General features: G+C 40.9%; 1 protein-coding gene across 1 annotated transcript in view; it reads right to left on the minus strand.

The window, feature by feature from the left end:
* The window catches only part of SEC14L1 (SEC14 like lipid binding 1), a 42478-nt gene extending 27248 nt beyond the window's left edge, over positions 1-15230 (minus strand). The window contains exons 1-2 of the mRNA XM_065647816.1: positions 15127-15230; positions 13415-13505 (exon numbers count right to left, since the gene is read on the minus strand). Coding sequence (XP_065503888.1) covers positions 13415-13477 — 63 coding nt within the window. The 5' untranslated portion in view covers positions 13478-13505; positions 15127-15230. The remainder of the gene's footprint in view (positions 1-13414; positions 13506-15126) is intronic.
* Positions 15231-15432: the final 202 nt, after the last annotated feature.

Below are 15432 nucleotides of genomic sequence, written 5' to 3' on the forward strand. Positions count from 1 at the left end.
CACACCACCCTGGATTTCTGACAAGAGGTCCTTTGTTCATTTGTTAACACTGCTACAAAGCACTTTTGAGTGAATGCAATAGCACTAACACAAGCACCAGCATTTCTGTTCATCTCTTTAGTTCAGGCAGGATTTCCATGGTTACAGTGTTGATCACTATTGGCTTTAAGTACATTCCAAACGCAGACCAAATGCACAGCTTGGCATTTTAAACAGCCCTAATAATTACCCTGCAGGCTCACTCCGAGTCCCCATGAGGCATAGTGCACTCAGAAATATGCTACAGAGCTGTCCGAAACTTCCCAAGCATCCTGTTCATTTTACATCCAGGTCATTTGCAAAAGCAGTCACTGAAACTGGACAGATCTCATCACAGCATCTGCACCATATTCCAAAACTTCGGTACACATACTAGTATCACTTTTCATTAACAGGATTTAGAACTAATCATCTTCTCCTGCTATTAAGTTATAGAAGACATCAAAGCCAGCCTCAAGAAGACAGTAACAATTTCAGAAAAAAGGTCAATTTTCTTGTAGTAATTTAAGAAGTTTACAAACATTTCAGAGTTTTAGTTTACATTCTCTGTGAAGTATATGTGAACCAAGGAAGTGCTCATTTTTCTACTAGCATACAAACCAGAAATCAGAAGGATTTCACAGGCAGCTTATTGAAAGGATGCTCCATCTAGACAGCACCTACAACTAAATATCAGTAAAACTTTAAGCTTATCCAAGGAAATACTTCATGATACATATTCATAAAGCATTCTTGACAAATTCGAGTTATACTAAAAAAAGCACAGTGTATTTGCCTAAGACTGCAAGGTAGAAGATAGGAGGAAAAAAGCAGGAGCAAGGAGTTCTTGGGGCACAGGAAGGTCTGAGGCAAAACTTCCTCTGTACTGGAATGTAAATGTGTAGGTTACAGAGCTAGCAAATCTCGGCTTTGGCACCCAGAGCTTTCAAGCATGAATAAAGTTACTTTAATATTTCATTTAAACTATTTAAACCTTATAAATAAAGCAGGAGATTCAAAGCAGGCTATGAAGCAATCGTCCAGATAAGTGGAATTTCACTGGTAATTCACTGTTGAGTTATGCAACTGTGGTAACCAACTTACCAGGCCGAGCAAAGAGCCTCTGCTTTCTTGCGCCAGAAGAAATAGCAGACACAGAAATCCCTGTTATCATGAGGGATGTCACCAGTCAAGCCACCCACATAGGCTCTTTCTATACAGATCAGTATACCCTTCCTGCAATGGACACTATTCAACAGCTGGGCATTTTCATTTCAGAAAAGTGGCCACATAGAGAAACTTTAATAGTAAAACTATAGTGGCCTGACGGTTGCACACAGCTGCATGTAATAAACTGGAAGGGGACTGGCTCTTAACCACCTAAGAACCATTCTGCTACATGCAGAGATGCAATCTTTTACCAAAAACTCTTTGATGATTTAATGAAACTTTACTCAAGTTCTTGGTGTTAAAGGTATACTGATTCAGCAGGTAAAACAGTTAGGGGATGGAGAATCTGATCTGAAGACAACAGCTCACATTCCATCTTTTATCTGTAAAAGATTATCTTTAATAACCACAGGCATGCCTCAATGGTACTTCAATTGGAAAAGTGGTTTCTCTAAAACAGATACAAGTCATCTGTAGTTTGCTTAAATAAATTTTCACAGCTGGAACTGTGTGATGCTTGGTTCTTATATGGGAGCCTGAACATCCATCTTCAGAGACCAAAGGAATGATCAGGGTGGGATTTGAGGAGAAAGCAAATGGCCAGTGTAAGAGTTTAAGAATTACACCTGCTTGCCTCCCAGACACTCACAGGAGTATTGTTAATTCTTTTCCTTCCTTCAGGAAGTCCAGAGAGCCCAAAAGATGCCAAGACATAGTGCTACTCCACTAAAGTGTGAGTGAGGCTACTTCAACTGCAGCCTCTGCACAGTCTTGAAACATGAGCCTATAAAATGAGGACCTAGAATAGAGATGTTGGGCAAGTATCACTCCTTCCTCAAGAAAAAAGATTAAGGACAGAAAACCCAAACATCCTGAATATAAATAAAACAATTCTAATCTTCCTTTCCTCTGGAGTAAGCTGGGAAAGCCTGATCACTCAGGTTAGGCTAGCTTCTGACTGGGAGACCAATGTCAAATTGCTGGTTAGAAAAAAAAGCAACTGACATTGGTCTAGGTTAAGGTAGAACATCAAGGACAGACTTTATAGCTGTGCTGCTATAGGCTGTCCTGCTATAGGCTGTCCTTCAGTATACACACACCTTAGCTGACTTAGTAGAGAGAACAGCAATAGCACATTGACTTGCAATTTCACTTTGATTGTTTATATTAAATGCATGTACAAAACTATTCTACAGAGAAAATGAGTGTTTACTCTGCCTACATTCCAAGCAAGGCAGATGGAAATCAGTTCTGGCCCAGAAGCCATGCACCTCTGAGCACGCTACTTTGTTTGACAGAACGTGCCGTGCAATTAGAACCACCTTCAGTTGCTTCTAGGATGGGAAACTTGGCTTCTGACTCCAGTTGCACAGGACACGACTGCTTTGGCCCAAGGTTAAAGTACTATGGAGAAGAAGCTGACGTCCAGAAAAGCATCACAGGAAAGGCTGGTAACAGGCCAGTGAAAGCTTAAATGCTTGGAGATCAACATGATTACCAGGGAACGTGAGCTATTCTCAACCACTTCCTATTTCTCTGCAAAAATGGCAAACCATAAACCTTTACACAACATAGGAACATACCAGTCTTTGAAATTATAAAGATACACATATCAAAATGACTGTAAGCCATTAAGCTTGTCTTACCATTGCTTGTAAATAACTATTACTTGTCTTGCAGCAGCTGAACAATGACAACTATGTTCTGCATTGCTAAGGGGGATGTCAGGAATGCACAGGACACTGTCACACTGAAAGCAGAATTAGGTGCTTATCTTCCCCATTCCTTTCCAGTTAAAATTGCATGTCTGGTTCCTCTGCAGTCAGTTTTACTTTAGAATTCAGCTGCAATCCTACTGTGTCCACTGAGGATCTATTTTTGGAACAGTCAAATACTCCTTACTTCTCTATTGTGCCATGCTTAAGTCTCACTTTTATGAGTCCTACAATTGGTATTCATCACTTTTTTGGTCTTAAAATCACAAACGCTTTCAATAAGCAGGTCTGTTAAAAGATGTTTAACGTCTGGAATATGTTAGTATGTTTTAAATAAAATTATTAGTGTATATACGAAAACCTAATTATGAGTGAGGGAGGAAAGGACGACTACAGCATTGCTTCAGCGTAGGCTCAGAATTCCTCATTAAACCATTGTCTGAAAGGTTAAAGACCTGTACTACCACAAAGAACAAAATCTCCTGATCTCCATCCAAATCAACCCCCCCCACCAACAAGAAGGTTCAGCGAAACAGGTTTGACTTCATTGTCTCAACCTGCACCCACCAGGTTTTTAATTTGGCCCAGAGGCAACTGCTCTCTAAGCACTGCAAGAGTGATTTCACTCTGCCAAGAGTATAATCAGTACAAAAGGGCAGAATTTAAGGTAAGTAGCATGGCTAAATCATAAAGGTCTTGGTTCGGCTTTTGGACCAGCAAAATACCAGCTTCCCGGTAGAGAGCAGCTGTGCTCTATTAAGCAAACCAATTAAAATTCTTCAAGTACATCAATTAAATCTTGACCATTTGCTAATGTCAATGGAATGTCATCAAAATAGGGCATGATAGAGTCTAGAGCCTGCAGACAATTTACCTCTTAAGCTAGGAAGTTTAATGAAGCATTTCAAAAAATCTTAACATTTAAAAAAAATCTTAACCTTACATGTCTGATGTACCAGGAGATGCCTCAAAAAGCTTAGAAGATTATGGTGAAAGATTAACAGTACACAACAGTGGCTCCTCATATGGAATCATACTATTAAACAGACTAAGACTCATCACCATGAAAGAGAATAATTTAAAAACTGAGGGAGATATCTCACAGATCTAAGAGGGCACGCAGCATGAAGAACATGAGTAGGGTTTTACTGCCTCCTCCAACATAAGGAGCAGGTGGGTGTGAAGCTGAGCGAGCAGGAGCCAGGCTCTAGATGAAGGATACACCTCTTGACAGAGCGTGGCATGAAGCACAAACTCCTCCTGGAGCGTGTCACGATAGAGTTCACTTGGCTCCAGAAAGGAATTGGGCAGGCACACGAAAGCAAGCACATACAGTGCTATTATAGACAACGGGCACATTCTGGACCAGAAGGGCTGTCATGACACATCACTGCAGGATGGAAGAACATCCCAAGAGTGTTACCATATGTTTTTCTCACTCTTACTCTCTTCTCTAGAGGCAGATACTGCCCTTGGCCACTGCCAGATACACAGCACACTAGCTAGATAGGCCTTGTGGTGCAATTCAGTGCTGTGGCTCTCCTTAAGAGACAGAGTACAGCCCTTTTCCCTACATCCAAATACATCATTAAGACATCAACAACCAGGTAATACCACTGCTAGGTGCCATCACTGGCAGGTTAAGGCGGTACAACTTCTGCACCTCCTGAATCTGCTCCTCAAAATACAAACAGAAAGCTATCACCTAGCTTCAAAAGATAAACCAATTAAAAAAAGAACAGTCAAGACTCCTTTGATTTTTTTCTAAAGAGCTATTAAAATCATAGACTATAGACAGTTATTTGTTCTTTACCCACCTTTACAGCAAAGATAGGCAGACAAACAAAATGAAGAATCACTTTAGTCAGCACAGAACAAACAAGTTGAAGTGAAATTGCTTTAAATCCTGCTCATTACAACATCAGTGGCTGCACCATGCAGACCATGAACCACTTCAATGGAAATAAGTAATTTCATAGAGCCATGAATTCAGTAATGAAGTATTTATCCACAGGCCAATGAATTACACACCAAAGAAAGAGTTTTGCAAATTAAGTAGTATAATTTACACACTGAAGGAAATAGCCAGAAAAATGTCCTCTGGAAAGGATTCTGCTGATTGATGTTCCTGAACTGGACTTAATGTCGATGGGATTCACATTTCACACTAGATGAGGAGACACAATGCACTGGAGAAAGGAAGTGTTCTCATCAGGAAATGAGCTGTTCCCCTCCTGTTGTGGCATAAACAAACATTAACAGCACACCGTCATCCTATCACCAGAGAAATATTCATTTTCATAAAATGAGATCTATTATTATCAAAGTAATATGATATAATATTACAGCAGCAGCAGGCAGATAGTTATCAGTCACAGGGAGGCTGAAATGTTAACAGGTTTGCAACGTAGTTTTCAGTTACACAGATTGATCTGCATATATTCCAAAAAGCATCTATAGTCAAGTTTTGAGAATATAAATAATGTCAGAATGAAAACAGGTATAGTTATCCAACAAGGAATCCAAAACGTACATAACCCCACAGATTTAGAGATTTAGTATCATAAATCTGACCATGACAAAGTCTTGAAATATTAATTTAAGAGAACTCAAACATTTTAATTAAGAATTAAAGCAGTTTAAATAAAAATTCATTTTTAATACAAAAGGGTAACTTCTCTTTGCTCCCTCCCACGATCCCTCTGCTGTCACCAGAGTTAAAGCTGTTAGGTTCCAACAGACCTGTGATATTTTTATTTTCAAATTTACTGATATGCAGTCCCCAAACCCAACTATCACAAAGCAAAACTGAAGAGGAATTCAAGACAGAAAATGTTCAAATCTGAAGTTTCATACAGGAATACAAAGCAAGAAAGCCAACCAGTCAGCTTGTACGTTACTCCATTAGATCATGAAATAGCTTTTTTTTTAATTTTGTTTTTCTAAGATAAGGACAGAATCCCTTTTATGCCAAAGCAACTCAGAATCCACAACTCCAAGCCATTAAGCACCATTTCCAAATACTGAACTGCTAAATAACACCAGGCCTGAAGAGCGCCGAATCAAGTTTCTTATGGCCTCTTCATTTAGTGTTACAGCAACGGGCTTCAGCAATTTCAAACTGCAGATCCCTAATTATTTTCCCATGGAATCGAGAGCTCCTGCAGTGCAACCTGTACTGACAGATGTCCTGACTTGCTCTTTCTTGTGGCCAGCTGCCATCGGCACACGGTGCGGAGGGGACAGGGACCTGCTCCCGCAGGGTGCTCATCAGCCTGCAATGAGCCTGGTGAGGAAATCAGGTTGACGAGCTATTTATTTTTCTTTTTTCCAAGACAGCTTTTGATCAGCCTACCTCCCTAAACTGGCTTGCTGATGAACGTGTCTTTGCAAGAAAGCAACAGGAGCAAGCTGGAACACAGGCTTCGCTTTAATGGGAAAACACGTATTCAGTTATGTTTCTCCGACCCTCAGAAGGGAGAGCCCACAAGCTGAAAACCTCTGTGGACTAGGCCAAAATCAGCATTGCTTGAGCAAAAGCAACAGAGAAAAGCCAAGACCCTGGGACCTGATCTCCAATGTTGGTGTCTCATTGCTCACTGCACTCTTTTGGCCGTGCTGCCCCACACCGCAGAGGAGCCCCGCAGATGCCAGCCAGCCCTTCCAGCCACGTCGCCACCTCATCTTCCACCAGCACAAGCTCTTGGCATGACTCAAACATCACTGACTGATTACAACCAAAACGAGCTGTATGCGAATCAGCTGGGACAAAGCCAAATTATTAAATTACCTGTAACAGGCCCTACTTAAGTTTTACCTGAGCTGCTAACCCGGCCCAACTGTACCATAAAAATAAGATTAAAAGAGTTAATAATTCAGCTTAGCAGCCTAGTTTTTCACTTAGAATACATACACAGTAATTTTAAACTACAGGAAAAATTTGAAGACAAATTCACTTGTGAGAAAATAGACCATTTAAGACTAACCTTTAATTTTAACTTGAGTTAATTAACAAATTCCCTTGCAAATTATCAGAAGATTCACTCTATGTTCAGAACACGACAGTTTTAAGATCACATCACTGCCCTCCTTCCAGAAACAGATTGAATTCAAACCAAGGGCAAAGCAAAACCGATCTTGGTTACAGAAATCACAATGAATACCCCTCAATTCTATGTTCCAAAGTCTGGACTCTGATTGAATGAGCTTTACAGAGAGACCTCAGGGGTTGCTCCCAACCCCTCAGGCTCTCCTTCTGCTCCCTCTTCCATGGTGTGCTTGTTTCCCAAAAGCAGAGCAGCTGAAATATTCTGCTGTAAAGCGGCAGAAATAGCTCCCCAGGAACAGGAAACAGATTGCTCATGCTGGAGGTGCACGTCACTGGCCATACCGCACAGAAACACCGTCTACGTCTGCAGCCCTCTCCAATCTCTAAGCAACCTCTGGCTCCTCATTGGACACATCTTTTAGAATTAACAAAAAAAATACTATATCTCCTTCCCATGAGGTTTTGAAGGTTTTTACACATCCTCAATGGCTAACCACTCATTAAATTACGAGCATGAGGCTATACCTTTTCCAGATGGTAAGTGCAGTATCGGGGTGTCTAGGACTCTGTGGAACGCAGTAACCACTTCCTTTCTGCCGGGTTCCCACACGTTTTAACTTTGAGATTTTTAACTCAAAGGCAACATCACTCGGCTGATCCTAGCTGATCCTAGAGCAGCACTTCACACCAGTCTCAGAGCTAAAATACCTGCAAAGGGTGAAAAGCTTGGAGTGCTTTCAGAACAATGCAACAAGAACATGTTTTGATACATATTTTTCTTCTATTGACACCTTTCAGAGTTTGAAAGTAGTGGTGGTCTAGCTTTTAAAGTCTAAAAGACTCGTTAAAAAAAACTGACTAAAAGCATTTGGTGAACAAGAGAACTGCAGCTGTCAGCTACAGTTAGGTCATGTGTTTGCCCACAAAAAATAGGAAACAGCTAGCCACGGAAATATCTAAGCACACCATGAAATAACACAAAAATTGCACAGCAAGCAGGCTGCTAAGTCGGTATTTTTCCCTAATGCTCAACTTAACTTTTACATTTGGTAACCATGTCTCATTCCAAACAAGTGGCCAAAAATTCATTTGTTCTTGCAAACACAAGAGTTCATCAACAACAACATAAACCAGCAGTTTAACTGCAGACACTTATTCAAAAATAAGACAATCCATACAAGGCACTGTTCCACCACAGCTTTACTAACACACTTCCAACAGTAAATAAACCTGAATTTTCAACAAAGACAGGAAACGACGTAGATGAGAGTCTGGGGGTCATACAACAGAAGGGAAAACCAGTGAGCCGTTTCAGGGCAAACTCTCCGTTTGTTCCCTTCCCCAGGCTTTAACCATCCAAGACAAATCCTCAAGAAGGTTCACCCGCATCGGGGGAATAAATTACTTCTCTATGCATTTAAAGCCTACTTTGTGCTTTCAAAAGCACTTGGAAAACAGCTTCCTTTTTCTCACTGGCCTCTCAGCACCTCTTCACGTGATGTGTGGAATGATTTTTTTCCAAGAAAAAGAAAATGAGACTAGAAGGAATGAAAATGGTGAGGATTTATGAGCAGGTGTGGTGCTTTACTTGATACACAGTTATTTTTTAAAATGACATTTTAAAGTAGTAACCTTTAAAGTGAAGAGATGATGTACTGCCTTATCAGGAAACTCATTACAACCTAGATCAAAGGATTATACTTCGATTTGTCAATCTGAAAACAAAAAACCCCAAAACAACATTTTTTCTTCTAATCTACTCTACCATTGAAGCATATTTATGCCATCTACAGTCTTATTACTTTCATGATTCAAAGTATCCCTAAATTACTGGAAGATTTACCTTAAACACTTTTTTCGGATCTATAAAGTCAAAGAAAGCCAGCCAGCCTGTTGCCCAAAAGCAATAAACCATCAAAATTACAATCAAAAGGGCACTACACATTATACTTATGAAGAAAGATTCAATGCTTTAGATACTTCAGATATTCTATCAGAACGAAGGAAAAACATGAGACCAGGGTTTTTTTAAAGGATTTCAATGAGAATATGTAGTTTGGAAGGAAGTGGTTTTCAGCCTCGAGGCAGTCCAAGATTAATTGCTATTTTAATTTTAAAATAAAAATCAAATGCCCCATTTCCACAACTGTAAGCTCCTGCCATCAATGGCTACTTTACCTACAGACTTCTGTTCATTGTTTGGCACCAGTGGAAGCTGATAAGTGCCAGGAACTTTAACAAAGTGGAAACGCTATTTTAGGTATCCAAAAAACTGCAAAATACCTCTGAAAGTCTGTCTCCCCTCACAGGCAGATTTGAAAATCTTAGTTTTCACAAAGCCACAAGTTTTTAAAATCTATGTTAGTTTGACAGGTTTAGAGCACACCTGCCATGTTCACTTGTGATACTATTCATATTTATTACTGAAACCAAGTAATTTGTGGCTGTAAATAGGACATTTTCTAAAATGGCTGAAGAGCAATACATTTTCCACAGAGCTACCAGAAGCTAACACACACACCCCTCTGGTCAATGGTTCAATTCAATGTAGTTCTTTCAAAAATCTTATTTTCCATTTGCATAAATTCCATCCTTGGAATGCCATGTTAGCTGATTATTCATTATTTAAATTTGCTTAGGAAATTAAACTCAAGGGGAATTATCTAATGCACGTCAGACTGAAAATGAGCTATGAATCTACAAAGTTAATTTTAGCCTCATGTGCATTAAGAAAGCTTCAAGATTCAAGTTCTTAACTGCCTTTTAACATTAAGAACTACTTACTCAGCAAGTCCCTATATTACTTTAAATGTAAACCTCTTTAAGCTAATATGAAAAATTGAATCTGCAATCTTTAAAAGTTTTATAAAAGCTGCTTCTCAGTTTTTCTCCAATATATTTAGCCTTGGTAACTTGACAAGTGAGTTTAAGTAAACAGTCATTTTTCCACATTTCAGCTGCTTCTAGCATTACGTAAACTTCAACATGAACAGGAGGAAAAACAAGGCGAGATTCTATTCAGCCTGATGAACAGCTGTGCAAGTTGTTTTCAGTGGGGTTTTTTTTTTAAATATATATACACACAGAGAATTTTCAATAAGTTGATTATGACAGATACGCCACGAAGCAGCCAAAAGTCATCATGTCAGCACTGGCAACCATCGAGTGAAATCATATCGCCCATGCTAAGCATGTCAGACTAAAACATGATAATTTCTAGCCTACAATCCTTGAATCTTTTCACGTTCAGGAGATTGTTTCATTAAAAGATTTGCATCCAGTTCTCAGTGTTTTCGAAGCAACTCAGATATTATTTGGAACCATACAATTCACCAGTAAAAGGAAATCTTCAGGGGAACTACCTTATATTAGATTTTATGTAGCTTGCCTTTAATGATAAAGGGAGGCAAGCAGCACACAGCAATGGATCTCCCAGCTCGTTACCTACAACAGTACTTCACCAGTTCTCTTGCAGATTGAGATAAGTGATTGTGCCTTGAAGTATTTTGTCACAAAGATACATCAGGATTCAATAGATGATTTTTAGATTTCAGTGGAGAAGCATAAGAGAGAAACTTCTTTTCAACACCAATTCAACTTAGTAAGAAAGAGAGTTTTCACTGCATCTATTTTTAAAAACTTCATAATTATCTGCAAAACACTAAACCCATTTTTTTGTCTTAATATAGTTGCACTCACCCTTCATAGATGGAGCAAAGTTCTCTCAGAACACACTGGAGCAGCACAAATGGAATGCTGATTGTACTTTATTCTCCCTCAAGTACCTCTTTGAAACCCAGGAAAGGCAAAGTGGGCAAATAGGAAGTCTGTAGCGTAAATGACCCATTCTGCAAATGGCATTCACTTGGTTGCTTTTGGAAAAGAAGAATTTAATTCTGATTGCTCCATCTGAAAGCTAAATACTAGTTTGACTTAATGAGTTCCAATTTGTATCTGGAACATATATCATCCAGGAAATCATTACAGTCCACATGGGCTTCGCTGAGACTTGTGATCTTCATTATTACTCTAAACAATTAATTACCTCTTCAGTTCCATGACACTCTCAGGGGATGGAAGACAACTTTCCAAATACATTTTTTAAAAGTACTCAGCACCTTAGGACAAAAATGAGATCCCACACAACAACACCCAAGCTAGAAACAGTGATTTTTATTAGACAACTCAGCATAAAGAACACTGCTGCCACTTTGACCAAAGGTTTCTTCAAGACACTTTTCACTGGGAGCTGAGCAGTGTGGGGGTTTATACCTCTACTTGAGGACACATTCTCTCAAAGGTTTGGCGCATACAAAAGAGAGGGACAGAGAAGAAAAAAAAAAAACATAAACCCCATATTGTTAAAATTGTTTGCTGGGTGCCTTAAATTCAGCTTTGGTACATACCAGGATGCATTCCTCATTTTACAACAGCTGCTGATACAGTTAAAATAACACTATAGCACTTTTCTTGTTGAGAAAATGCAACATAGTACTTCCACTTTAGCGAGCGTAAAACTTGACAGGACTATTCCTTCCAGAAATATTTCATCAACTTATGCATCAACCAAGGGACAACAGTAAGAAAAGGCGCGAAGTTATCTTATACTGTATATATTCTTTAAAGAATTTGGCTCATGGAGGCATTCCTCTATGTACTTCAGAAAACGTGTGACCAGTTTTGATAGATCACCACCAGGAACTTTACATGCTTTAAAAAACAGTAACATAACAGAAGCAACATGGCAGGAGAAGGATGTTCATCCCATGACCACATTCTGTACAAGTTCCGGTGGTAACTCACTGCACTAACATAGATAAAATAAACCATATTATCGCTAATCTAAACCTCTAGTCTCAGAAAGCATCTTGTTCAGCTGACTTTCTTTTTATAAACATTCCTCTCCTCTTAGTTCACTGTTCTATTTTTTCAGCTATTGTTTTCTCCTAGTTGCATATGTAGCATGGCTCTTTATTTCCAAAAGAGAGCAAAGCTTTCATGTAAGAAAAGACTTAATATTTGTTAAAGATTATTCTTCAAATGTTACCCCCAAGCCACAGAACAGTTTGGGAACTCAAAGTTAATATTAGCAGTCAGAAGTGTTTCTAATTACACCTAATAAAGCATTGTGAAAAATCCTGATGTCAGCATTTTAACGCAAAATATCCTCAAAGAAGTAACTTAAGAGAATTTTTGCCTTCAATTCAACAGCAAAGTAAAGACTCATCAGTTCAGCAAGCAGCCAAAGAATTTTGCCCAAGAAACCCATTTTTGTTGGCTGATCTAAGAAGCAGTACACTACACAGAAGGCCAAAGTTACACTCACAATCAAACTCAAATTAGAAATCAGCTGAAGCACAGCTGTCAGTAAGAGTAGTAAGGTCCTAAAAGACCTTCAGCATATCAGTCAGATTCTTCACCACTCACGAAAATAACCACTCTCTGCCTTGAGTGGTTTGCAAGAGCAAGACACGCATGTGTAGTACATGAGGCAGTGTCAGGAATAAGATAAAAAGAAACTGAAGGATTCCCCTTCGAGGGATCTAATCCTTTTTTGCCCTGTGACTGGCGAAGGATCACTTCTGTAAGGAAGTCTGCACTCCAAACCACATGAACTACCTAAATATTTACACTATGAACACTATTAAAACTCTCCTCTGAAGCCATTAAACACAGTATTTTCAGCAAGTGAAACAAAACAATTACTGTTTAGATTATTATTTAGTTTTAACTGTTCTTATCAGGTAGAAGCTGACCTGACTGCTCTCTGTAACGCATGAGAACCACACAGCTGTGATTTTGGCTGAACATACTTAAAAATGTCAAATATCAACTTCCTTTCTGTTTTCTAACATCGAAGGAGAAGGGGAGAGAGAAAGTGGGAACCTAATTAGGATTTTCTTTTTGTTTGTTTGTTTACTATGTGTAACATGAGCACACAAATTAGCAACCATGCACCAAAAGACCTTTTGTTCTTCTCTCTGGTCTCCATAACTTTTTTCTTCCCTACCCTCATCCCCCAAAGTATTACCAATGCTCAGAATGCTTTCTCCTCTTTGGTTCAGACCTATCCTTGCTTGCACGGCTTTCTCTGCACTCTCTAGTCCTATAAACTCTATACTGACGAAGAAGCAACCAGAACAATTTTTGTAATCAATGTGCTTGAAACCTTCTCCCATGCTAGAATAGATTGCTCTCAATAATTAACTGGGAAACATGCTTTGAGCCCACTTTTGCTCTAACTTTAAAATAAATCTATGAATTCTATCTTAACTTTGGCAGAACACATTGTGTAAAAACATACTCTGGGTAGAGAAGAAACCATCAAAACACATACCTCTCATATTTTGTATATTGTTTCAGATTTGTACGTTCTAAAGTACCTATCAAGTGGAGCCCAGTAACAACATAGCAATACAAGGGACCATCAAGGACGAAAATTACAGCAAAAACGAATACTTACAGCCATAATTAACTCAAAAGGGTGTTTATACACCCGTACGGGCGACTGATACTTCTGCACCATGGCTGCAGTTTGTAAGATCAACTCAAACCTGAAAAAGACATTTTTAAAACCATCTGTCAGATGCAGGAAGCCATTTTCAATCTTTTACAATTATTCTGTGCGTGATATCATGCTAGCAATTCTACAGGAAATCCTTCGCAATTCCTTGATGATTTTTTTTGGAGAAACGCAATAAGGCCCTGCAAAGCTAAGCATATTTTTGTCAGAAATGACTTCTCATTTCTTCCAAAGGTGACACAAAATTAGCACATTTTTCAGCCCAGTTTTAGTAACAAATCGCCAACACACTTTATGACTCTTTCATCAGGCTGGTGAGACTTCCTGTGCTGCTGCCGAGAACTAAACATTGACACATACCAGCTAAAGGCAGAAAAGCACCACTCAGGCCCCAAGCACCATAAGCAGGCTGCTTCACTTATAGCTAAAGCTGAATTGGGACTGGTTTAAAAAAAACAAACCAAAACAAAAAGGTTAAAAAAAAAGATACAAAGCGTTAAAAATCCTTGTTTTCAGAAAGATAGATAAAAATGGATCACTGCAGCACACCAATATAACATATGCCTTTATCATTGCCAAATCAAATTAAGACCTTTGAGAGAGAAACTTAAAAGAGAGCTGGGGGGAAAAACTTGGAGAAAATGCAGACATTCCAACATAATGCCAGAAAAACAAAACAAAACCAAAACAACCACAAAAAAACCCACAAACACACCAAAACAAACACTAGAAAAGCAGACAGGAGCTATTCCAATGGCTTTGTATCTGCTTTCCACAGCGAAGTGTTTGACCCGAACTCTCGTGAATGCAATTACGTTTATTGAAAAAATCCTGGCAGCGGCACTTGCCGATGACACGACGGGCTGCTTGCCAGACTCATTGTAGTGAGAAATTGTTTTATCACAATAAGTTCGTTTTTTTTTTTTCTTTTTAAAATGTGTTCTCGCATTATTTACAGCGCTTCTGGAAAGCGTTATCAACTCCAGCCACGGAGCACGGCAGATGGGCACCGCAGACACGAGAAGCTGCCAACAATAAATTCAAGAGTCACAAGAAAGTTCACCCGACATCCTATTCAAGAGAGGAATTTACCCATGACTAACTACCCTGCATTTTACAAAAATTAAAAAAAAAAAAAAAAAAATTACCTGAATCAGCTAAAATGAAAAAAAAAAAGCCACAAACCTTACTAATCTTTGGACAAAAAGAGTTACACAAGAAATAAACTCAACGCTTCGCTCCGCCGAGCCCCTTCCCGGTGGGGTCGGGCCAGCCCGGGGACGCTCCGGGGAGGGGCCGGGAGCCGGCGGACACTCCGGGAGGGGCCGGGACACCTGTGACAGCCCCGCGCTGGGGGGGGGGGCCGGCCCGGGCAGGGCCGCCCGCCCCGGGGGACACGAGAGCCCAGCGGCTGCTGCGCCGCCGTGACCCGCCCGAGAGCCGGTACCCCCGCCCCAGCACCACCTCACGGGGACCGCTCCCCGCGGGGGCCGCTAGCGCTGAGGGGAGCCGGCGGAGGGCGGGCGGGCGGCCGAGGGGAACTCGCCTCGAGGGGCAGCAGCGGCGGGGCTAAGGGGGCGGCGGGGGGTGTGGGGCAGGGGAAAGCCGGGGGCAGGGGAAAGCCGCGGGCGAGCACCGCGCGGGACTCTTACCGCCTCCCGTCACGACGGCCGGCCGGGCTCTGGCCTCATGCCGGCGCGGGGCAGCGCCGGTTCCGGCGGGGAGGAGGCACCGAGCAGCCGCCGCCGCCTGTTGTTAGTAGTGACAGGGCGGGGGCGGGGCCTGGCAACCGGCCTGGCGTCGCGCATGCGTAACGGCGCAGTGGGGAGGCGGAGGGGTTGTGGGCGCGTTCGCCCCGCGCTGCTCCTGCGCCTGCGCACTGGCCGGCGGAGGCGCGCATGCGCGGTGTGGGGAGCGGGAAGCCCGGGGCAGCGCCGGGGGGGTGCTCGCGTCCCCCT

This window comes from Caloenas nicobarica, chromosome 18 (assembly GCF_036013445.1).
Source record: "Caloenas nicobarica isolate bCalNic1 chromosome 18, bCalNic1.hap1, whole genome shotgun sequence".
NCBI classification, from domain to species: domain Eukaryota; kingdom Metazoa; phylum Chordata; class Aves; order Columbiformes; family Columbidae; genus Caloenas; species Caloenas nicobarica.